The sequence below is a fragment of the Python bivittatus genome, unplaced genomic scaffold, assembly GCF_059951505.1.
Source record: "Python bivittatus isolate LINGU-HERP-01145 unplaced genomic scaffold, Pbiv_v1 ctg000210_np1212, whole genome shotgun sequence".
NCBI classification, from domain to species: domain Eukaryota; kingdom Metazoa; phylum Chordata; class Lepidosauria; order Squamata; family Pythonidae; genus Python; species Python bivittatus.
In genome coordinates, this window is record NW_028277053.1 from 19,036,724 (window position 1) to 19,059,943 (window position 23,220).

At 48.7% G+C, this 23,220-nt stretch overlaps 2 protein-coding genes across 2 annotated transcripts; one reads left to right on the forward strand and one right to left on the reverse strand.

Annotated features, from left to right (window-relative positions):
* Positions 1-86: 86 nt before the first annotated feature.
* On the forward strand, positions 87-6,164 carry BORA (BORA aurora kinase A activator). The gene is made up of 11 exons (XM_088139523.1): positions 87-219; positions 462-568; positions 673-718; positions 1,104-1,185; positions 1,698-1,763; positions 2,157-2,213; positions 2,701-2,921; positions 3,374-3,527; positions 3,840-4,402; positions 5,134-5,259; positions 5,512-6,164. The coding sequence occupies exons 1-11, from the start codon at positions 88-90 to the stop codon at positions 5,593-5,595; spliced, it is 1,638 nt and encodes a 545-aa protein (XP_087995649.1). The 5' UTR covers position 87; the 3' UTR covers positions 5,596-6,164.
* An 80-nt stretch (positions 6,165-6,244) lies between these two features.
* On the reverse strand, positions 6,245-23,175 carry DIS3 (DIS3 exosome endoribonuclease and 3'-5' exoribonuclease). The gene is made up of 21 exons (XM_088139527.1): positions 22,885-23,175; positions 22,633-22,790; positions 21,362-21,555; positions 20,868-20,941; positions 19,337-19,501; positions 18,682-18,855; positions 17,221-17,334; positions 17,000-17,137; positions 16,205-16,351; positions 15,411-15,527; positions 14,964-15,065; positions 14,642-14,706; positions 14,261-14,345; positions 11,924-12,051; positions 11,237-11,323; positions 10,228-10,384; positions 9,644-9,858; positions 8,998-9,166; positions 8,335-8,493; positions 8,074-8,196; positions 6,245-7,725 (listed from the first exon to the last, which is right to left on the reverse strand). Exons 1-21 carry the CDS (start codon positions 23,110-23,112, stop codon positions 7,639-7,641), a joined length of 2,886 nt encoding a protein of 961 aa, XP_087995653.1. The 5' UTR covers positions 23,113-23,175; the 3' UTR covers positions 6,245-7,638.
* Between the last annotated feature and the right edge of the window lie 45 nt (positions 23,176-23,220).

The following is a 23,220-nucleotide window of genomic DNA, read 5'->3' on the forward strand; positions in this document are numbered from 1 at the left end:
GGCCGGCCGCGCCGAGGAGTTAAAGAGCCGGCGCCGCGGCAGGAAGCGTTGGCCGGCGGGTCGGGCGCCGCGCGGGGGGGAGCCGGGATGCAGCGGCGGGCGCCGCCCGAGACGCCCCGGCGCCTGCAGAACCCCTTCGAGAGCCCCGGCGATGTCCGCCGCCTGCAGGAGCAGACCGTCTGCAGCCCCACCGCCTTCCGCGCCGCCCAGCCCGCGGGGGTGAGCCGGGGAGGGGGGGCTGGGGGCAGAGGATGGAGGGGGAGAGGGGAGAGGAGACCTGGGGAGGGGAGGGGAGGGGAGGGGGCTGAGGCAGAGGGGAGCCAGGAGGTCTGTGGCAGAGGGAGGGGGCTGGGGGCGGAGGATGGGGAGGGGAGGGGAGGGGAGGGCTGGGGCAGAGGGGAGATGGCAGGGGGGCGCTGCTGGGCCCCCCGAAAGACCCCCTGACTGCCGCCTCTCCGCAGAGCCCCGGGCGGTTCAGGTGGTCCATCGACGAGCTGGCGCTGATCGACCCGGTGGAGATCGACTCGGAGGACATCCGCCGCCAGGCCCTCTACCTCAGCCAGGCCAGGTGGGCCGGGGTGGCGGGGCGGCGGCAGCTGCTCGGGCCGGCCTCTCCCTGGCCGCCCCTCACCCTCCCTCCCTCCCTCCCTCCCCCCCTTCCTTCCTTCGCAGGGTCGACGGGGAGGCCGAGGAGCGCAGGCAGAGGGCCATCGAAGAGGTAACCCGCCCGCCATCCTCGGCTCAGGCCAGCGAGGGGGGTCAGCTCCGGCAGTGCGACGGCACCCCCCGGGAGGCTTGCCTTCAAAGCCACCCTCCGTCCGCTGGAGGACGGTGGAGGACAAGTGGAGATCCAGAGGGTCTTTTCATGCCCGCCCAAGGCAAAGAAGTGGAAAACCTCTGCCCGGTGCCCAGCCAGCTGCGGAGAAAGGAGCACGTTCCTGCTCAAAATCCACTCAGCGTCAGAACCAGTGTCGGTTTTATGCAGGAAAATATCGCACCTTTCTCTTCTTGAAACCCTGACCGTTTTCCCCCTGCCCGCAAGTTGGTTGTCCCCTGCAAAGGGTGTCCCTGCCGTTAATACGCCTCCCATCCTTTCTTCTTAGTTCTTCACCAAAAGCATCATTGTTCCGTCCCCCTGGACCGATCCCATCGGGAAACAGGCTTCTCAGCTGAATTCAACCAGATGTAAGTAGTGCCCTCCGTGCCGGAGGCGGGAGGTCCAGCTCAAGCTGCGTCATTGAGGACTGGGGGTAGATGGTTGAGATGGCCTGGACTGTTAGTTTCAGGGATCTCCAACCTGCACAGCTTGGCAGGCAAAAAAAAGTCTGCCCTCTTTGCTTGTCAGGCCATCCTTGCTAAGTGAAAGGAAAAAACCCTTTTGCATATTTGCACTAAGAAAAAAGAAAGCCTGGTGGGTTTTCTCCCAGATCCTAATCTCACACAACACCAGCTAGGATGCAATAACTGGAGCTGCTGATTCTGAGTGGTTAAAGTCGTTTGCGTGTCATGCCGAAGGCTCTTCCCCCCCCCCCCCCCCCCGAGTCTGGTGGTTCTTATTTCTATGAGCTGAACTCAGCCTGACTGCCAAAACATAAAGTGAGAGGGTGTGTTTCGCATTGTCGCTACACATATGCAATGTTTCTTACGCCTTCCATGTTAATATTTGAGCTGTTCACTAAGAATTCAATAAATTGCAGGTGTTGATCTAAATGACGCTTCGCCGGTTGGCCGAGAAATAGTCGTGCAGCCTGGGAAAAATAACGGTGTGTATGAGGCATTTGGAGGAAGAGAAGGAACTCAGGACCTGAAGCCGCCTGGGGCGGGGGAGACAAAACATGCATTTCGATGGGGTGATACACGTAGAGAAGAGGAGTGCTTCCCTTGCTTCATCTTCCTTTGCGGTCCAACATATGTGCTTTTTGTGAGAGGCTAGTTCCTGTCTGGCCTACAGCCTTGGAATTCCTGGGGAGTTGCCATTCAAGGACTTACCAGGCTGACCCTACTTACCTTCTGACCAAGCTGAATTCTTGCCAGTTTGTTCCAACCTTCTTGGACTCTGGTTTGTTGTGACATCTGAAAAGAGTTTAAACCAGAGAGTGTTTTAACTGCCTTGATCCTGGTGAGGCAGCCCTGATGCTCTATTTTTTTCCTTCCAGCTGCTTGCCAGACTGTATTATCTCTACCTGTGGACTTTGACATGGAAAAAATACTGGGTATGTAACTTGTAAAACTGGGCATCCGCTCTGTAGGCTCTCTATAACAGTCTAAAACAGCTGTGACTGGAATGGAGATGTTATACTTGTAATAGTAGATCAGAAGCACACTGCATCGGAAGGAAGGAAGGCATAACAATATAGAGCAAGTCTGAGGGGTGGCGTAAGGGCGTGTAACTTCATGGGATTTGGGCCTCTCCTACTTCTTCTCTCTATAGCTTTTCCTTTCTGGGCAGAAATTGAGCAATGCAGAAGACAGGGAAACGTGTCCATTCTTACCTGGCTAAATTCCTGTCCACCAGCTGCAAAATTCCTATTAAATTTCCTCTAACCCTAAACAGGGCAAGGCCAAGTGCATTTCTGTGCTTTGTCCTTTCTCCTTGTTTTATGCTATGCGACCGCTATAACGGTCAGGTTTGATTTGCCCTTGCAGGGAAGTGAAGTCCTTGACTGCAATGGTCACGTGTGCATCTCTTCTGTCCTTCAGGTGACTATTTTAAAGCCGACGAATTGGCTGACCAGTCTCAGGAAAGCCTCAGCACTTCCTCGTTGAGGAGAAAGCTCTTTCTAGATGAGAATGGTAGCCTCTCCTCGGAGAACCCGTCCCCTTCCCCAAGCCTGTGCAATGCCCCGGCCTCCCTCGGCGTCCTCTGTTCCATCGATCTCTCCCCGGTGCGCTGCAGAAGCCCCCTGAGTTCATCCAGCTCAGTGAGTAGCTCATCCCGGCCGTGCGGATCAGCACAGGGTTATTTCAGTGCATCACTAAATGGCAGCTGAGACAAGCCCAGCTGGTTTTGGGCTGAAGAGCCAAAGAAATCAGTCCTGGGTGACTGAAATCCCCGGCTTTCCGCAGACTGGCTGTTAAACGTGACTGAAGCTAGATCAGCTCAGGCTATCCGGCAGGTGGTGGGTGGATGGGAGTTCGTTCAGAGCTGCACGTGTTGCCATCTGTCCTCCCAGAAACGTCCAACTGAACCTTGAGGGCACATCGCAAGCTGAGACCACGTGCCGTATTTTGAACATAGAACGTGCAGGCGGCTGGTCTTGGCTCCGAGGACAGAGGGTGACTTCTGAAAGCCAAAGGGTGCCGGTTTCCCTGGCGTTGATTTAGATGCAGTCTGTGATTTCATCTTGATGGGAATTTTTCTTGTGCTCGAAAGGGCCAACTTTCCTCCAGCCCCATCCGGGGACATGCAAGGGCGTGCAGTCTGGGCAGCCTACCCAGCCCTTCGTTGGCAAACAGGAGTCCGGCGAATCTTGCTTCCCCGGCGTTCTCTCCAGTTGGTATCCAGCTAAGGAGAACCCCACTGGCAGGTACACCTTTGGGTTTGTAGCCACCTCTTGGCGACGCTGGAATGAGGGTCGCAGCACCACACCCCCAGGAAGGACCAGACTGGACCAGTCTGGATGCGCCTTTCAATCTTTTCTAACAGGTGGTGCGGCTGTTGGATCCGCGGGGAGGGGGTTTGGTGCAATTCTCAGGCCTCCTTAAAGGCCGTTTGTTCTCACGTGGTCCTAGAAAACCATGTGACTGACTTCAGGGGGCCGCTACCTTAATGGCAGGGCTGTTGCTCATGCACGCTTGGCGTAACCTCCCCGTGGCATTTTTTCCTCTCCCCAATGCAGATCAAAGGCAGTTTACTTTCCGCTCTCCAGACCTTCCTTCTGCTTCCAACGCCTGCCGCCCGGCTCCCACCAGCGCCAGGAGTCCCTACGTGGAATGCTCTCCGCTAAGAAGTCCCTCCCCCGTGAGGCTTCTGTCCTGCCGGGGAGCTGTGCTGTATCAGAGCTCCCTCCTTTGCCTCCCTTGCACCCCGGAGAGCCTCCAGGAAGAGCTGGCAGAAGCTGCCACAGCCTTGCCCGCAGGGAGTCCTGGGGCACACCTGCCCCCTCTGAATGGGGGTGTCTCCTCGGCTGGGCCCTGCTTGGCGGTGGCTGCCGTCTGTCTCTCGCCGGCACCCCCCGAGACCTGCCCCCAAGGGTTGGCGCCGAGGCCCAGCTTGGACTGTTCCAGGGAGAACCGGACGGTGGACATGGCTGACCCTGAGACGCTGGACGAGAACTCGGTGAAGGGATCGGTTGAAAGCGAGGGGGTGCCTGTGGCTGGCTTGAGCATGGAGGGCTCTTGTATCTGTCTGGCTCCCCTGGCTGAAAGCAGCGCTTCTCCCTGCGAGAGCAGCAGCCTCCAGGTGAGGGCGAGCCCAGCACCCAAGGTGCTCTGGCCCCGGGCCCCCGTCTCATGGGACCTACTCTGGTCCCAGGCTTTACAAGGGGATGGAGGAGTTTTGGTAGGAAACGGGAGCAGGCTGGTCTCGGTCTAGCTGAGCCTTTTCTCAGTACCAGAACTTTCAGCTCTAGGAAGAACACTTCCCGTTTTATTTACGGTCAAAAGGCCCAGAAGCCTAGGGGGAACAGGAAGGAAGCTCTTCAGACCTTCCTGCCCAAAGCCCGCGGGTGCTGAATGCAGCAAAGCTCCTGTGGTCAGAGAGAGGAAGGTGCTTCCCAGCTTCCTTGGGGGGCAGATAAATACCCTTTTCACCCTTCCCCAAATGAAAAGCTGTAGGATTGTCCTATAGAGGGAGTGTTACATATGCCACGGTGGAAGGAAGATCCCTCTTCAGGGACATTGCCCCATTTCCACCGGCCCCTTCCAGCAGGTAAGCAACCTGTGCAGATTTGCGCTAGGCTGCAGAGACTGGTGGGCGATCCCACTGCACGTGCCACCCAGGCCCCTCTGGCGTTTTGAGAGGGGGGGAGAGCTTTCTAGGAGTTCTCTTTCCAGGCGGCTGATCCATCGCTTCATCTGGTCCCACTGAGAACCATCAGATTGTGGGGTTGGAGGGAGCTTGAAGGCCTTCTAGTCCAGCCCCCTGCCTAGTGCAGGAATAATTACTTGTACGCCCCGATTCCTTTTTGGCAGATGGACAGTGGTTACAACACCCAGACTCACACCAGCAGCCTCATGGATGCAGCTGGAGCCGAACTCAGCTGCAGAGAACACGGGGCGTGGGAGGCCCAGAAAAAAAACCACATTTTCAGAATGAAGGTAAGTGGGCCAAGGCTGCTGTTCAAAGCTGGAGTTACACTGGACAGTGTCTTCGGTTCTCTGAGCGCTTGCTTTGGGCAGAAGTCTAGGCAGAGGGGGATGTTGAAAAACCTCCCAGTTTGATCCATCTTTACCGTGCAGAAAGCCCAAGTAATTATGACCACAACCGAAAACCCCTGGGAACCTTGTGCAAAAGTTGACTTGGCTCATGTCCCATCTTTTGGGTCTCCTCTTCCCTTCCCCCACCCCCAGCAGGAAAAATCCAAAACCGGACACCGGGCTGAAAGCGCTTGTCAATCCGGCAGCCTCCTCCTAGAGGTGCCTTTGTCAAAATGACCCAGGCAGGCATAGTCGGGATCTACAGAGACTGCCCACCACGGAGCTGAAGGTCTCTTCAGAGAGGCACGTTAGGAGCGGACTGGCACGTTTGCCTTCCTGCAGCTGAAGGGCAACAGAACACGAAGACTTATCTGCCTGCCCACAGCCACCAAGCTGGCAGGATGTTGCGGGCTCGGCTCGTGCCCTCGGATCCTCCCAAAGACTAGGGGGTGGTTGGAAATGCTGCTGCTGTGCCTCAGCGTGGCTGCCTGCGCTGCTCCTTGGCGCACTCAGTTACAGCCAGTCATTTCTCAATGGGCAAATCATGGGGCTCACCTCACCAGACAGGCACTTCCTTACTCTACTGCCACCACGCAGAGAGATGTTCTGGTCTTGTGGTGGAGGTTAACTGTTTGGAAGTGGGCATAGCCAACTTGCAAAATGGTGCGGAAGAACAGCAGTAATTATCTCGTTTTCTATGAAAATAGATTGTATTTGTTTAAAAGAATGCTCTTTCACATCTTGTTGACTATGCTAATAATCTATATTATGAGACCAGTGAATTTTTAATAAAGTACTGCTTTTTCCCATTTTTTAAAATTTTATTACCAATGCAAAACAAAGCGATACGTGTTTCAACAGAAGCCTGGAAAATATTCCTGTTAGAATAAATAAACCTTTTGCACAAAAACACATTGTATCTACTCATTTTTAAAAATACTGGATTGAAATCATTTTGAAGGAGATGACAGTGGTCTCCCTGTGCAACTTGCTATACTTGGAAAATGAGCCATGGAGTGGATTCAGAGACTCAATTTTACAAAATGTTTCTTTTTTGTTGTTTGTTTTTAAGTACTGTGGTTATGCCAAAGGCAGGCAACTTCCCCTTCCCCCTCCAATTAAAACGGTCATTTTAGATTGGCTGAATGGGGCGGGGGTCTAATTTTGATGGGCAAGTGTCAAGATAAGCCATAGAATCTCCAACACCAGCTCCACTTTATTTTTCTACCCTTATAGGAACTATTGAAGATGTGCAAAATACTGAAGCTAAACATCATACATTAATTTTTAAAAAAATCCAAAATAGCTGTAACATCATCTTTTGCTGTATTTCAGCCCTGCTATGAAAAAACTCAGATGCTGCGTGGGAAAGTTGTTGGGACTCTGTAACACAGAAGGCATTCATTTTACTTCACTTTAACTTTTCTTCCACAGATATTTTAGTCCATCCCTCCCAAGTAGCTACAAACTGGATTTTCTTTATAGCACTCATTAAATAAGTTAATTAAATAACTGAGGGTTAGTAATTTCATCTATAACAAGATAGTTGCAGATTAGAAAAATAGAAGCACAAATTGAGAGTCAGAAACTTAGAACTTCAACTGTCAACCCTTTGGGATTTTGCTCCTTCCAATTCATCCTCTCAAGCTCCACTTGTTGTCTTTTAGCAAATGGAAGCAGATGCTCTTCTTAAAATAGAGTAACATCGCAAATACTTTAATCACTATCAAGGATCTCCATACCATAAAAACAAAAGTCATCTGAGCCTGAAAAACAGAGACATGAACGTGGCCTTTCCTGGCTGGCCTACAATTCTGATCTGTGGCAATCATATCGATCCTACTGTTCATTGTTCTTCTTTTACAACGTTTTCTTTTTTAGAAAGATGGGCCAAGGGATTGACTAACAGTTTAAAAGATTTTAGAAACTGGTTTTGTTTTGCTGACAAAAGGGGATCCAAATGAAAAAGCTGGAATATGCAGCGAAAGTTCTATGTACAAACCTACGTATCTCCTTTGTCATGGAAATGTTAAAACATTGTGTCCTTCTGTAGATGGACCCAAAAGCTCCCCAGAAGTTCAGTTTCACATTGGAGTCTTTAATAAGAAAGATGAACAAGAGTATGTAATTACATTATTGGGGGAGATTTTTAAAACGGGCAAATGTCAACCAATCTCTTTAAAAGTCTTTTCTACACGTGTAAAGGATTATCCCCCCCCCCTTTTTTCCCAGACATAATTTACTTCCCAACCAAACAACTGATTCATTTCTAAAATGAAGCTATTTTCCCAGTTTCTTCTTTTTTGTCTCTGGTTCTTCATTACCGCTTAGCTGTGTGGCATCGCTGGGATCACTGGAGCCTAAAATCTGAAAAATAAAATCAGGTTAGATGAAATTGAGGAAACATCAGAGATAGGGGTTGTTTGTTTTAAAAAAGCTAGCTTATCAACTAACTTTAAAACAAGTTTTAAAATCTCAGGTGAAAATATCCTTCAAAAAGCCTCAGTTCGTAAGCGAATGCTCCCTCTAGACCTCCGTTCAAAACAACGGCCTCCCCCCAAAAGGCCAGAAGGTGCACGCGGCTTCCCAGTGCTCCTTTTTAGGACATTTTTGGGGCTTCCCCATCCGGCAGGGGTTTACTGCAAGGCCTGTAAAGAAGCAGGGTTGCTTCAGGTGCCCCCACGCTGCCTTCCTCCATGATCACCAGCAGCCTACCTTGGGCTCTACCAGAGTCATACGGATTTTCTGATGCTGAATGTTGGAAGAATCCAGCATGATGCTGACTTTAACCTTGTCAAATGTACAGAAAGTTGTGCCTTCCACAGTAAGCGAAGGAATCTATAGAAAAAACACATTTAATATTTCCAGCTTAGGAAGCGCTGCTTAATTGTCGTAGAGACCTTTGCAGTCCTAGATTACACTTTATGCGCTTAAGGAAAAAGAAGTGTTTTTCTTCTTTACAAAAGAAAGCTGTACCTCATCGTTGTATACAAGTCCTGCTTTCGGCTTAGCCTTTTCTTCAAAGAAAACTGTGCCTTCTAAACCGTATTTGGGAATCAGAACCACAATTGCGTTCTTCCTGACGAACAGAATGTAGGCCTCTTCACTGACCGCACCCTTGTTTTTGAAAAACAACTGGAGGGAAAAGAAAGTTTAAGCCGTCAACACACAGCCTTTGTCGGCCATGTCGAAGAAAAAAGAGAACCCTTCTTGTTCATAAAACCACCCCTGTGTAACATGCATCCAACTCTACTCCAAGCACTTGGAAACGCTGCCACAATGCCTGGAAATGCTGAATTACAACAGGGTCACCCCCAAACAATTTGCCATTCTGCTGACCGACAAGAGATTAGCAGGGACACTGTGAAAAAGCTGCACGAGAGTCCAGATCAGGATTTCTCAACCTTGGCCACTTTAAGACGGGTGGACTTCAACTCCCAGAATTCTCCAGCCAGCATATGCCATCTGGAGAATTCTAGGAGTTGAAGTCCACCCGTCTTAAAGTGGCCCAAGTTGAGAAACCCCGGTCTAGATGAACACACCGTCATTGCAAGGCAACAGATCTTGAGCCGCCCTCGGGATTCCCATTTTAACATTCCACCCTTCCTCAACCTTCAGGGGCCGAGAGCAGCTGTTCACCTGGGTGTGGAAAGCAACGGAAGCTCTCTGAGCATACTGAGCCATTTTGTGCCGATAATTGAGATTTTTACACAAATCTGCCAATTTATGTTTGTCAGTGAGGTCGGGGTAAGTACCGTCCACTCCTATAGCCACCGCCAGTAGTCGATGTACTATAATATCAGCATATCTGCAACGAGATAAATGAAGATTTTTTACTGAGAAGAGCCCACAAACACTTTTTTAGGGTATGTCATCCCCAAACTGAAGACTGAGGTTCTGCAACAAGGATTGTCCTCAGCATTTGTGGCAGAGCTCTTAAACCTCCATGAACAGGAACTAAGATAAGTGCTAAACTCCTGGAGATCCAGAGAGACGGTCAAGGGGCAGTGGTGGGGAATCTGTGATCCAAAAGAGACTGCAGGATTCTGAGAGGGACGTCTTTTAGGGTTCACGCTGGAATAGCTTTTGCAAGGGGTTGGGGAGAGGACAACTTCCCTTTCCCATTGCAGCATAACCTCAGAATGTCAGACAACCGAAGCAACAGTGGGACGCTGACTCGTGTTGTGGCCTTCAATAGGATAACATTACTATCAAATCGGACAGGCCTAATCAATGTAACAGCCTCACTTAGCATTTCCTGAGGAAAGGTCACAGGCAGCATTACCTTCTGATTGGAGAAGTAAAGTGAGTGTATATGGGCGACGCTAAGCCATAGTGGTGAAAATCACTGTCCATTCCAGAGCAAAAATAAACGGCCTGCATCATGCAGCGAGTGGCTAAGATCCGTAACAGGGTGTTCAGATAGGGAAAGGAAGGAGACTCTGCTGTGTCAAGGGAATCAGCCAGAGCTTTTGCAGAATCAGTCTTGATTTCTAAACCCTAAAGTGGAAACATAGAAGGGGGTTTCAAAATAGTTTCACGACATTTTGCATACGTATCACGTGTATTGCAAATGGATGGTGCAATCCAGGAACACGAGGCTCCGTTCCTGACACCAATCGGAGAAAGGCGGCCGTGCCAACGAAGGCTATGAAACACGGCACGCTTCGAGGCAACTTGCAGATTTAACTGGGCTGCGCCTCTAAAGCTAGTTCAGTGCCAGAGTGAAGAAAGAGTCACACCAGGTGGCCCAAAATGTCCTGACCCTGTTTGCAGGAAAGGTAATCGATGATTCAGGGAAGCCTATCCACGCAGGGAGCCTTCCACGTGTAACCCCACACCGCCAGAAGACCCTACAGAGCGGCCTGCCTTAGATTTTGCGGCCTTCACCAGGATGTCGTAATTGGATGGAGGCGGAGCAGGGTGCTTTCTCAGCAAGGCATGCTCTGAAAATTCTTCGTTGATCTTTTGGGCGACGGAGATGTTAGCGAGCAGCATAAACTCTTCAACCATGGAGTTGGTGTCTCTGCAAAAGGGAAGCGGAGGCTCCTGAGACTCCAGGAAAAGAGCCAGCCTCGACCTGGCACGTCTGTTTTCCCTATGGGGACGAACTGAAAGCAAGAAAACTCCTGCGGGAGCACCCATATCAGGATCACCTTGGCCCTGGAACCAAACGCCGTGTCTTTTACGCGCTCCGGACAACACAAACCAGCAGGGGGGCGTCCAGGTCCTATCAGTGGCGCTAACTCTTCCCCTCCCAGGACCTCAGGGGCTCAATGACACACCAATCTCAGGGTGCCACCCGCAGGTGCCCGGGGCTTCTGGCTGCCCAGGTGCCCAGGCGAGCCGCCTCAGGCATTCGCCAATCGTTTAGGGCAGCATCCAGTTTGGGAAAGGCAATGCTTTAGAAGGCTGCCGGTTCTGTTCAAACCCTGACGCTCAAACCCTTATAAGACTGGCCCCGTCCCATTGGCAGGGCAGGGAAACAGTGAAGTATGGCTTCACAGGATCCCGTTTTCCGGCTGGCTTGGGACTGACTCCAGTGACGTCGATCCCAGAACAGCCCAAAGGTCACTGTGAGAAATTTAAAAGGGCTCCTTGGACAACAAGCAAGAATGCGATATTAACTGCTGTGACGTGGATAGTGCCCCAATCCCGAATAAGCCTATCCAACAGCTGGGCTCACATGTGGTATCAAACCACAGTTTGAGTTAAAATTCCCAATGACCTGGTTCACGCATGACACTAAAACACATTATGACTTCAGCACACTGGGCCAACCTGAACATTGTTAGGAAACGCGGCATCCTAAAGATGTAGGACGAAGGAACCTCTGGACCTGACTGACCGGCCCACGAAAGAAATGCCAGGCACTTACTTCAGTTCCTTTGTCTGCAAATCGATCGGATCATGGGTTTCACTATCGATGTGGAATCGTACTTCAGGTGAAGAAAGAGTTAAAGCCCTAGAAAACAAGATGAACAAAGCAAACGGTTTACCCCAAAATACAGGTCTTTACAATGATCACAAAGGGACTCCCGCGTCCACCGCCCAATTCCAGAGAGAAAGCAGATCTATTTGAGGAGAGACGGGCAACTCTACCCGCACTTTCCAGCCCTCCTGCATACCGAGACCCGTTTTGCATGGACTCGTTCACAAGTGGCCCCCACGCATTTGTGGAAAAACCCAGAGAAGAGCAAGAGGCTGGAGCAGGTTCTGAGAAGCGCTCTTGGCTGGCTTCTTAATCCTCTCCAGCGGCCTCCTTAAGGCCGGACTTCTGGCTTCATACATCAAATACGTTTCTCCTTTCGGTTGTCCGCCATGGGAGATCATCCACGGCTGGGCTCAGGATACCTTTCAGAGAAATGAACTTATTTCCACTGATCTGATTGTGTTAGAAGTGCCCAAAGAGAGCTCTGAGGAAATTCAGTATAGAGTCTGAAAAGCTTTCCTTCTTTCAGCTGACAGCCTGCATCACCTCGGCAAATACTAGCCAGGCGTTGAGGACTGCAACAGGTCAAGAAGGAGAAACTGCTTTGCGTTACCTGTAGCCTGAACTGCCTACCCTTTTTCTCGCCGACGTTTCTTAAGGATTTTAGCCAACCTGTTCAGCCCACGCAGACTAGTAGTAATGTCATCGTTCAAAGCGGCTGAATCTATTTTCATTTGTGCCTCGGCATATGTAAGCGAAGCCTTCAAAGGACAAACCAAACAAAAGCAAAACAAGAAATGTGAGCAAGGGAGACAATCTCTAAAGGTGACTGATTTAAACATGACCAAAGTCAAACACAAGATTTCTGACGCAGGTATCTGCTTGAGACCTCACAGCCCAAGGCTGCTGGCTGGGTGATTGGGGAAACACAATTTGTTTTCAGTTTATTTTCATTCTGTCCTTCTGCACCTCCATTTTTATGACAGAGTGTGTATGGATTCAGGTTATACAAGTAGATGTTGCTTTTTTGTCCACAAGAGTAAGCAGCTTCTCTATGGAACAGAAACTTACTGGCTTTTCTACAAAAGCAACTTAAAGGGGCTTGATTTTTAGAGAACAATGCATGGAAAAAATAACTTTACATGTCTTGCCCAGGTCCCTCTCCTTGATTTCTTTGAGTAAATAATTTCAATTTGTGAAGAGTACAGGTGAAACTCGAAAAATTAGAATATCGTGCAAATGTTCATTTATGTCAGTACGGCAACTCACAAGGTGAACCAATATATGAGATAGACGCATTACATGCAAAGCGAGATATGTCAAGCCTTACTTTGGTATAATTGTGATGATTATGGTGTATAGCTTATGAAAACCCCAAATTCACAATCTCAGAAAATTAGAATATTACATGACATCAATAACACAAAGATTGGAAGTAGAACAATATCGGACCTCTGCAAAGTATAAGCATGCATATGTACTCAGTACTTGGTTTGGGCCCCTTTTGCAGCAATGACTGCCGCAATGCGGCGTGGCATGGATGCTATCAGCCTGCGGCACTGCTGAGGTGTTACGGAAGACCAGGATGCTTCAATAGCGGTCTTCAGCTCCGCTGCATTGTTCGGTCTCATGTCCCTCATCTTTCTCTTGGCAATGCCCCATAGATTCTCTGTGGGGTTCAGGTCAGGCGAGTTTGCTGGCCAATCAAGCACAGTAATCCCATGGTCACTGAACCAGGTTTTGGTACTTTTGGCAGTGTGGGCAGGTGCCAAGTCCTGCTGGAAAATGAAGTCAGCATCCCCATAAAGCTCGTCTGCGGAAGGAAGCATGAAGTGCTCCAAAATCTCCTGGTAGACGGCTGCGTTGACCTTGGACTTAATGAAGCACAGTGGACCAACACCAGCCGATGACATGGCTCCCCAAATCAACACAGACTGTGGAAACTTCACACTGGACTTCAAGCATCGTGCATTGTGTGCCTCTCCATTCTTCCTCCAGACTCTGGGTCCTTGGTTCCCAAATGAGATGCAAAAGTTGCTCTCATCAGAAAAGAGGACTTTGGACCACTGGGCAACAGGCCAGTTCTTTTTTTCTGTGGCCCAGGTAAGACGCTTCTGACGTTGTTGTTCAGGAGTGGCTTGACAAGAGGAATAGGACATTTGAAGCCCATGTCCAGGATCCGTCTGTGTGTGGTGGCTCTTGATGCACTAACTCCAGCCCCAGTCCACTCCTTGTCAAAGTCCACAAACAGGAGGGATTTCCTGACAATCCTCTCCAGGCTGCGGTCATCCCTGCTGCTTGTGCACCTTTTTCTACCACACTTTTCCCTTCCACATAACCTTCTATTGATGTGCTTTGATAAAGCACTTTGGGAACATCCAACTTCTTTTGCAATTACCTTTTGGGGTTTTCCCTCCTTATGGAGGGTGTCAATGATGGTTTTCTGCACAACTGTCAGGTCAGCAGTCTTTCCCATGCTTGTGATTCCTACTGAACCAGCCTGAGAGACCATTTAAAGGCTCAGGAACCCTTTGCAGGTGTTATGGGTTCATTAGCTGATTAGAGTGGGACACTTTGAGCCTAGAATATTGAACCTTTTCACACTATTCTAATTTTCTGAGATTGTGAATTTGGGGTTTTCATAAGCTGTACGCCATAATCATCACAATTATACCAAAGTAAGGTTTGACATATCTCGCTTTGCATGTAATGCGTCTATCTCATATATTGGTTCACCTTGTGAGTTGCCGTACTGACATAAATGAACATTTGCACGATATTCTAATTTTTCGAGTTTCACCTGTATTTTCAGTGCCTGCAAACTAGATTTGAATGCAGAACATTCAGTATTTCTACTTTATTTTTCCATGTCAACATTACTGCACGCAAGCTCTTTTCAGAGTTAACCAAAGTCCAAAATCAATGACTCGGCATTGATTTTCTAAACAGCCACACACATTTTAACCCTACCTTGGAATTAATGACACTTTTTGTAAATCTAGTTGCCAGGATTTCAGCATTCTGATTCATTTCCCATATACACGAAAAGGCAAGCCTAAAGAAAGGAAAGGAAAGGACACCACTAGCCAACTTGAACGGGAGGTGTTCACAAGGTCAGCAGATGACCCTTTCGCCCTTCTATTTCAGGGCATCCCCCGCCCGAGTTCCAGCTGCTTGCACCACAGGTCTCTCCCGGCCACAGAGCCTCCCAACCCTCAAGCGCTGGATTTGGGGAGCGTGGGCCTCTGGTAGAAATGCAGCCGGTGGGACCGGCCTACCCCATTGACAATACCGCTTCCCATCCCCAAAGGTAGAGGAGTCAACACCTAAACATTGGCCTCTTATAATTACCTGTCCACATTGGATCTCAGTGAACATAAGTTGGAACTCAGCAGGTCTGGAACCATATCAATTCTCTACAAGAAACAGAAATGGCGTTGTGATCTCTTTTAAAATGAACACTCCTAGAGAGCAAGCTGAGAGAGATATTCAGGCAACCGCAAAAGACTCGCCAGGCCTCAGACATGATCCTTCCCCACACACTCCAACGCTCACAGGCAACCCAAACACGCCAGGACAATAGCAGCTTTGACTTCCATCTTACTCAAAGTGAGAATATACTTTTGGGGGGGGGCAGCCAAGCTACAAGCAAGAGAAGAAAACAAAAATTTACTTTTTCGCACAGATACACTGTGGTGCCCCTTTTTGCCGATTCTTGGTCTAGAGCATTTCCCGGGCGGATGAAGTGGCTGACGTCTGCAATGTGCACCCCAACCTAGAAAACAAAGAGATTCTTTAGCGTTCAGGACAGTTTACCTTGTCCTGAATTTCTGCCTGCCTCAAGAGCGCCGTACGAAGTTATCTTCCCCCGTTATCTTTTCCTTCCAGGCCTATCCCATTTTCAGGGCTTCCCAAAGAACTGTAAAACATCCTTGCCCAAACAAAAATATCTCTGTAGGACAATCCTTCAACCTTTTTGGCTGTTATGGGGTAACTGCAGTTAATCCACCCTCGATGCTTTTGCCCCTTCACTGCAGGCAGAACTCAGAATGCCCAAGAAGAGCTCCGTAGAAAGATGAGAGCGCACACCAGCCTTTCAAAGACATTTGAAAGAACTTGCCTCCAGATTTCCATTTTCCAGTTCTCTGCAGTGCAGCGCATCATCAATATCAGTGCACCCAGGAGGATCCACGCTGCACACGCACAGATGCCTCAAGTCCTCTCTCTGCTTCATATCCTGAAATTTCATTTGTCAAAAAGAACTTTACGCTGTTGTCAAAAGTACTCTCAAAACCACCAAGTCACGAGGCTTGCTAATTCAGGTTAGTTTCTGTTGAATGCCACTTCTGTCTGAATAAAACCAACGAAACAATTTTGTGGCACCTTAAAGTCTAGCAAAGACATTTTCATATATGCTTTAGAAGCCACAGAATTCTTCTAGCAGCTTAAAAAAATTAAAGCAGTTATGTGAACCATACGCAGAGAGAAAACTGCAACTTAGAACAAAAAAAAATTACCATGCAAAACACAACAAAGACAAGATGAAAATAAAAGGATACCAAAAAAAAGTCTTAAGGAACCATGATGTTCTGCAATTACTCACAACATACAACAACAGCTGACTATAAGAGGGAGGTGCTAAGCAGACGCCTACTTCATGCTATTAGCAGAAGAAATATAAACTAAAAATCAGCGTCACTGAACACTGAATTTCAGTTTATTCTACCTAAAGCTGGAGAAAAACTTTATTCCACAGCTCAGTGAGGAAAATCTTTGGGCCAAGGCAGAAATAAAACAAATTCCGTCATTCTTATAGACTTCATCTCTCGGCAATGTAACACGAACTGCAGTGGAACAGTTATGTGCCTCACGCTAAATGTGGCGGGTTGGCTTGCAACTGACGCCATTGCTTACCTGGTCAGTGATGTTCCAGGGCATCTGTGGCAGGAAACTAAGGACCGCTTGGGAAAAGGGCTGATGAGGAACATCATGTTCAAGGAGCAGGACTTCAGTCTCTGTTTCCTTATCACCGGCTGCTCCTAAATTCTTTACAAAATGTCCCTAAACCAATATACAATTTAATCAATACTATGAGAAAGAGCAGATTTGGGGGGGGGGAGAATAAAGACAATTGGAAGAATAGTATTTTAAGAGGCCACCCTACATCTGATGGAGACTTACAAAAAGATCTAAGCTCTGGTCAGAAACAGTACAGTTCTGTATTATTTGGAAGACCTTTTACAGGTTGGGCTGTTTGTAATTTCTGACTTTTGCAGAAGGTTTTGAACCAGGACAAGAGGAACCTGGGTTCCATGGCAAACTGGATCACAACAGTGATAAATTCAACCTGTGTTTGAAAAAAGAGAATTGTGGAAAATAGCTCTATAGACAGAGATTGCCCAGAGATTAAAAGCAAAGGTCTCCCGTGACTTGACCTTCCCTTGTGGGTCTACCTGGGCACTTCCTGTGGGACTAATATGGAAGTGGCTTCCTCTTATTTTTTTCCAATATTTTTTTTCAACTTATCAGTCTACTCTACAACCCTGGCAATCTCCCATTAAAAACAATTACCAGGTGTAACCTTACTCTGGTTGTTTTGGTTATCAGCCAAAGCTGACTAAGCATCTTCTGTTTTTTTCTTGTAACAGTTCAACCGTCTGTTAATCTTCAGCAACTACTAAGCATGATTATGTTTCCTTTCTGACTTACATTAGGATATCGTGATGTTTTAGGCCACCCGTCAATAGCAACAATAATTCTTTGCCCTTCGAGGATAGAAGCCTGCCTTGTTTCTATCCGAATTCGAGGAATTCTTCGATCAGCTGGCGTAAATAAATGCCGCCTCGCCTGACAGGGAGCAAAGATGATAGCTTTCATTACAGTTGTTAAGGCGGTGGCCAAATCAAGTGTCCAGTCATCATTGTTCTTACCTCTTTTATGTGTGACTTAGACAGCATGCCACAAAAGGGTCTCCAGTTCCTTTTTATAATTCCCACCACTCTGCCTGTTGGTCGTAGCATCGCCTTATTCACTGAAGTCTTCAGCTGAGGATTTAAGAGCATACAGCTGCAATTAAGCCTGAGGTTGACAAACAGGTAGCCCAATCAGGTAAAGGCAGAACTTCTATATCCAGGTTACACCCTATATTTGTAAGAAATGGTGTATCCCGCCCTTGTGACGTCTGCACACCACTCAGGGTGGGCAACAATAGTTCAAACAAGTGCAAAATAGAATAATACAGAGAAGACTAAAACACTTATAAAAAAGATTTTAGAGGAAAAGCAGGAAGGTACAGCACATGACACGTTTCATTAATGGTACTGCTTGTGGGAGCAGCTGGTGAACGACGATCAAAGAAAAGTCTAGTTCACTGAAAGACCCCTCTCTCTGGTGTCTCCTGCCAAACAGGCTTCAGCCACAGCTGAGGACAGAAAGGCTTTACAGGACATTTCACAGCAGCCACCTCAAGGCTGGGTTTTCCGATCCCCTCTTCAACCACCGAGGAACCAACCAATCCGTCTTCCTCTGAGCAGACCTCCGCTCCCAGCTGCCTTGGCAGGAAAGGCAAGACCCCCAAGCCACCAAGGCCATTATGACATCATCTGCTTCATTTACATGCCTCCCCTTCAGAACGGGGGTCCTCCAGAGCCGGCAAAAAGGCTGGCTGTGTGGATTTAATGCTGGGCAGCCCCAGGAATCCACTGGGAATTTCTGCTGCTGCCAGAAAAAGAATGAAAATCCAAACGGTTTCCAGCCTTTATAGCTGCAAAACTAACTGGACTGTAGGCAGCACGAGTTGGACCTCAAGTGGTCAAGACTTCAGTAGCCTGGAGAAAACCCAAGAGTGTCCAAAGAGTAAAATTCTGCACGCCAAATCAAATTCTCTCTAGGAAAAGTCTGTGACTGTCAAACTGCGGAAGTGAATAAGCTTCCACTGGGCCTTCTGATCTGCTCTCACCCCCTTGGCATTCCGTTCTAAAGGAGGCCAAGCCAGCCTGCAGAACAGGCCCAGCCTGGCACCCTGGGAATCAGACTGGCCCTAGGGAGACTCAGGTTCAAGTGCTCCCTCAGCCACGGAAGCTCCTGAAGGGAGGGCAGGAGGTTAATCTAACACTTAAAGAAATAAGGCTCTGAAGAATAAAGCTTCTGCAAGCCCTGTTCTTCACTCAGGCACAGCTTCAAAGCCATAAAGGCTAGACATTTGCTTTTGAGGAGGAAATGCTCACAGGGCAGAATTTTGCCCCATTTCACAAAATCCTGTATTTCTTCTGAGCATCCCAGGAAAAGCACAATTTCCTGGTCATTGAACAGAACCAGCAACAGACAGCTTTCATCGCAAGAATGTGAAGGGAAAGCACAGAAGCAAAGAACTTGCCATGTTCATGTCATACATTGCTTTGATCCTCCTCTTCTTTTTCAATATCCTCCTCTTCCTCATTCTTGGTCTCATCGTCAAGCAGGACCACAGAGGACGGCGCAGCCCAGGCATCCTTGGACAGGAGCTGCACTGCTACGATATCCTCATGCACAGCACGATTTAAGTGCCTAAGTCCTTGTATTATTACCTGAGCACAAAGGAAACAATCAGATTTAGGTACCAAAAGCCGTACCTGGAGATGACATATGAGAAAAGAGATGTGTTCCAAGAGTCCTGAACTAAAGAAATATATAGTGACCCACTGCGAAAAGGATATTAAAGATCACCCATTACACTTAAATATACACACACACACACACACACATTTTCTCTCAGAGTTTCAGAGGGGCACTGTGTACAATAACTAACTTAAGAGGTCCCTAAACCTAGGAGTCAGAGTCAGCAGGTAGAGATAGTAAGAGGCCAGCAAGATCCATCTGATCCTTAACTGGCAGGGCAACCCTCCAGATTCTTTTTTAAAAAGATGTCCCTCCCACCAATGCACATTTTCTGCACCTACCTTACCCTTCCTTCCAACATGCAAGAGTTCAGAGACAGGCATCCCTGGATGACAGAATTACACATTTCTTAATACAGAATTTCACAGCCAATCAGTGCACCAAACAAACCTCTTTTTCTTCGTCATTCCCGTGAATCCAAACCGTGGCCTCCAAGTAATTGTCTCTGTTAGCTCTAAAGGTCCCTTGCAGGTAAAGCCCCGACTTAATGCCCTGCTGCAGTTTGCTGAGAGGGAGATGCTCCGGGAAAATGATCTTGCTGCTTTCAATTTCATTCTGCAAGAGACATTTGCACACAAAATGTCCCTTGCGCTGTTGCAGCCAATAATGAACTTCAGGACTAAATTTCAGCTCCTCAGATTGGAGCCAGGATTCAGCTGCCATCTTTTGACACAGGAGAAGGGAACACGTAGTTCTCAGCCTGCTTATAGACCCTGTTGCCAAAATTCAGGAGCAAGCCGTTGTTGGACAAAGGCCCATTTCACCCCCTCCCTCCAAGTCAGTGGGAAGCAGCATCTACCAACCAGGGTAACTCTCGTTAGCTGGCCTGGGAAATAACAAGAAAAGCAAATCCTCGACCAAGGCAATGGGAAACCCCTTCCATTACAGCAGTGTTTCTCAACCCCAGTGACTTTCAGATGTGTGGACTTCAACTCCCAGAATTCCCCCAGCCAGCCTGTGGGGAACTCCCACAGCCAGAATTCCCCCAGCCAGAAGATGTGTGAAGTCCACACATCTTCAAGTCACTGAGGTTGAGAAACACTGCATTACAGTATCAAGGTCATCAGTAGCTGTCCTTGCCTCAAGGGAGGAAACCTCCCAATTTCACAATTGCTTGCCCCAATTTCCAAAAGAATTCAGGGAAAAAAGGAAAGAAACATTCGGCCTTTTCCAATTATTCACTGCAATGTGTCTGTGGTCCTTGGCCAAAAAAAAAAAAAAAAAAAAGTAAGAATGACTGTGGACTTCTTTTAGCAGAAAAATAACACACAACAGTACAGGGACTAGTGGTTAAAACGGAAGTGGGACAAACGTAACAACTATCTTACATCTTTGCCTAACACCAAACATTCTCAGCAACACTAACATACTCTGCTTCTGAAAGAATGCAAACAATAGTAAATACACAAGCAAAAATATATAGTAGTTAAAACACCTAATAAGCCCCAGCATGCTAAACATAATATAATAAAACCTGGCAGCGTGGTTATGCATATACTGAATCTCATCCATGAAAGCATGCCCACAAGAAGGAAGTGTTCTCCAGATTTTTCAACTTCCAATTCAGCAGAAGGATGATTTAATATTAGGTGCCTGAGCTCTGGGCTGGCTTGCTCACTCTTCCAAATACCATAATTTCCAAAAGGAAAAGATTTTAAATGGATTGCAACTCCCCATTACAACCAGACTGCAGGAACTCTGGTTAGTGAACAAGTCAAGATAATATTCCCAGTTTTATCCCTGAGGTAATACTTGTCATCTGCCCTGTATAATAAATAAAATACTTTTGTTAAATGCGTAGAGGCTGACCCCCTTTTAATCAATTAGAACGGTCCTTTTAATCCATTAATCTGACTGATCAATTAAGCTTCCAGATCTTACAATTAAGGACAAAAAATAACACTGGCAGTTGGAAACATACCTCTTCATCATTTAAGCATGCAAGCCGGTCCACAAGCTCGGGGTTGTCTGTTAGGCTCTTTATGTACTCTTCGCCTACAAAAAACCCATAATTTACACTTTATGAGATCAAGATCAATCATTTATACAACAGAAAACATGCTTGAGGGAGAATGGAGAACTGTGGGTAACAAATGAGGCAAAAGCACACATTTATCACTCAGCAGAGAGATTACGTGGAAAGGGTTCAAGCAATAAAATGCACGATCACAAAAACCAGGACGGCAGGCCAAAGGGGGTCTGGTAGGTCGGCAGTCTGGGACAACCTTCCAGGGATGTTGGGAGTGGAATTCCCAGAATACTGGACAGGATTTTAAGCCTAAAAGGAAGCAGTTAGCTGGCCACCCCCAAGAAGTGAAATACCAGGCTACGGCAGGCCTCGCCAGACCCAGCAGGGCCCTTCTGGTGCTCTTGGAAAACAAACCACAGCCAGGAAGGCCAGAAAGCTGGACTTACAGGTATACGTAGTTATTCCCTCTTCTACAGCTTTCTCTTTATTTTTTCGGTCATTCGTGAGCAAGATGACCGTGACATTTTCTTCCCTTTCCGATTTTCTCAGGTGTTCCTGATACCACTTTGCTGCAACCCGAATGGCCCGGTCATTCCGGTCATTTGCGCTTTCTCCTCGTTCTTGTTCTATGTAGGTCTCTCTGGGAACAGAAACCCAGAGGTTCATTTTAGAGATGAAAACCGTACCTTGATTTCGTTCTATACCTATTTCACTAAAATCGACCCCCCCTTCCCCCCACCTCACTTGACCAATGCTACTGAAAATTTTAAGGTGGTTTTAAGAATGCTAATAAATTGTGGGACAGCCATCCAGGGGTGAAATGAAACTCAAAATGGCAATCTGATGCAATGTTGCACCAGCCCATCGAGAGAATCAAGCTGCTTCAGCACTGCAGCGAGGTATGGCGCAGGTTCCCGGTGCTTTAATGCCACAAGAGGCCTTTGCACAACTGTCATGAACATCTAGCATCATCTCGAATGGAAGCCGAACGGTTGAAATAACTCTGTAAGTCAGAAACTCCTAATCAGAGTCAAATGTATGCTCTGTCGAAGAAACTGCTGGGTCCTAATCAACAGTATTCCTTATCTTCCACTGAAGTGGACTTCATTAACCACAGATCTGTGGGCCGGCGACAAAAGATGTAGGAAACGTTCATAACCCTGCCAAAGAATCTGTGCCAGCGAACGCAAATCAAGCACCGCCTTGGCTCAGGTGCAGAAACTGGGCACTGGGCTAGCCACGATGGGACATTTCATGTCATCAGAATAAAACGAGACTAGGGTGAAAAGGAAGACAAACCCTCCTAATACCTAACAGGACAGCAAGACAGCTCTCCGTCCTGTGAAGACAGTAAGGCAGTACATACGGACTAATCTGAAAAGCGCTATTCGAAGGCACCGCAGCCATAGGAAAAGCATCGGGGGGGGGGGTCTGTGCAGGACCTGCAACTCCCTCTTCGCACCACGCAGGAGCGGCTCCTTTGCAACAAACGGCTTGGGGCGTGTAAGAAGTTTAGGGCCCAAGGAAGGATTCAGCGTATCTCTAGACCAGGGTTGCTCAACCTCTGTGCCTCTAAGAGGCATGGACGCCGACTCCCAGAATCCCCCAGCCAGCTATGCTGGCTGGGGGATTCTGGGAGTCGGTGTCCACGCCCCTTAAAGCCACGGGGGTCGAGCAACCGCGTCGCAGAGCGAGAGGTAAGACCGGTGAGGCGCACTTGTGATGCTCGTTGGCGAAGGCGTAGAAGTGCTTCTCGGGGGCAGCGATGGCGTCCTTGATGCGCCCGTAGATGGCGGCGCTGCGCCTCCGCACCTCCTGCAGGACGGTCTGCGGGATGATGGCGTTCCCGATGGCTGCGTCCTCCAGCACGTCGATCTGCGCGGGGGAGGGGGGGGAAGAAGAGGTCAGCCTAGGAAAGGAGGCCACGCGGAGAAGCCCCCCGCGGGGGCCTCCCTCCCGCCCGACGCACCTGGTGCAGCACCACGTTGGCGTCCAGCAGCAGGTAGTGAGGCCCGGGGGCGAGCGCGCTGGCGGGGGCGTGGGGCCGGGCCTCGAGGCCGCGCGGGGGGGCGTCCCCGCCGCAAAGCGCACAGGCCGCCACGCCGCAGGCCACGTCGTCGCGCAGGTAGTGCTCGCGGACCACCTTGAGGACGGCGCCGCCGCGCGTGCGCTTCAGGAAGGCGCGCGAGGTCAGCATCGCTCCGCCGCGTCCGCCGCCGCCGCCGCCGTTCGGCCCCGAGCCCAGCCGGAAGAGAGGCCGCCGCTTCCGCTCCCGCCGCTCTGGCCTCCGCCTCGATGGTCGGCC

Coding starts and splice junctions, on each gene's coding strand:
- BORA (XM_088139523.1), top strand. CDS start 88: ATGCAGCGGCGGGCGCCGCCCGAGACGCCCCGGCGCCTGCAGAACCCC. Junction 3,528..3,839: donor AAGGAGAACCCCACTGGCAG/GTACACCTTTGG, acceptor TCCCCAATGCAG/ATCAAAGGCAGTTTACTTTC. Junction 5,260..5,511: donor ACCACATTTTCAGAATGAAG/GTAAGTGGGCCA, acceptor CCCCACCCCCAG/CAGGAAAAATCCAAAACCGG.
- DIS3 (XM_088139527.1), bottom strand. CDS start 23,112: ATGCTGACCTCGCGCGCCTTCCTGAAGCGCACGCGCGGCGGCGCCGTC. Junction 21,556..22,632: donor TTCGCCAACGAGCATCACAA/GTGCGCCTCACC, acceptor TTCTGTTCCCAG/AGAGACCTACATAGAACAAG. Junction 14,707..14,963: donor CAGTGTATCTGTGCGAAAAA/GTAAATTTTTGT, acceptor TGTTTCTTGTAG/AGAATTGATATGGTTCCAGA.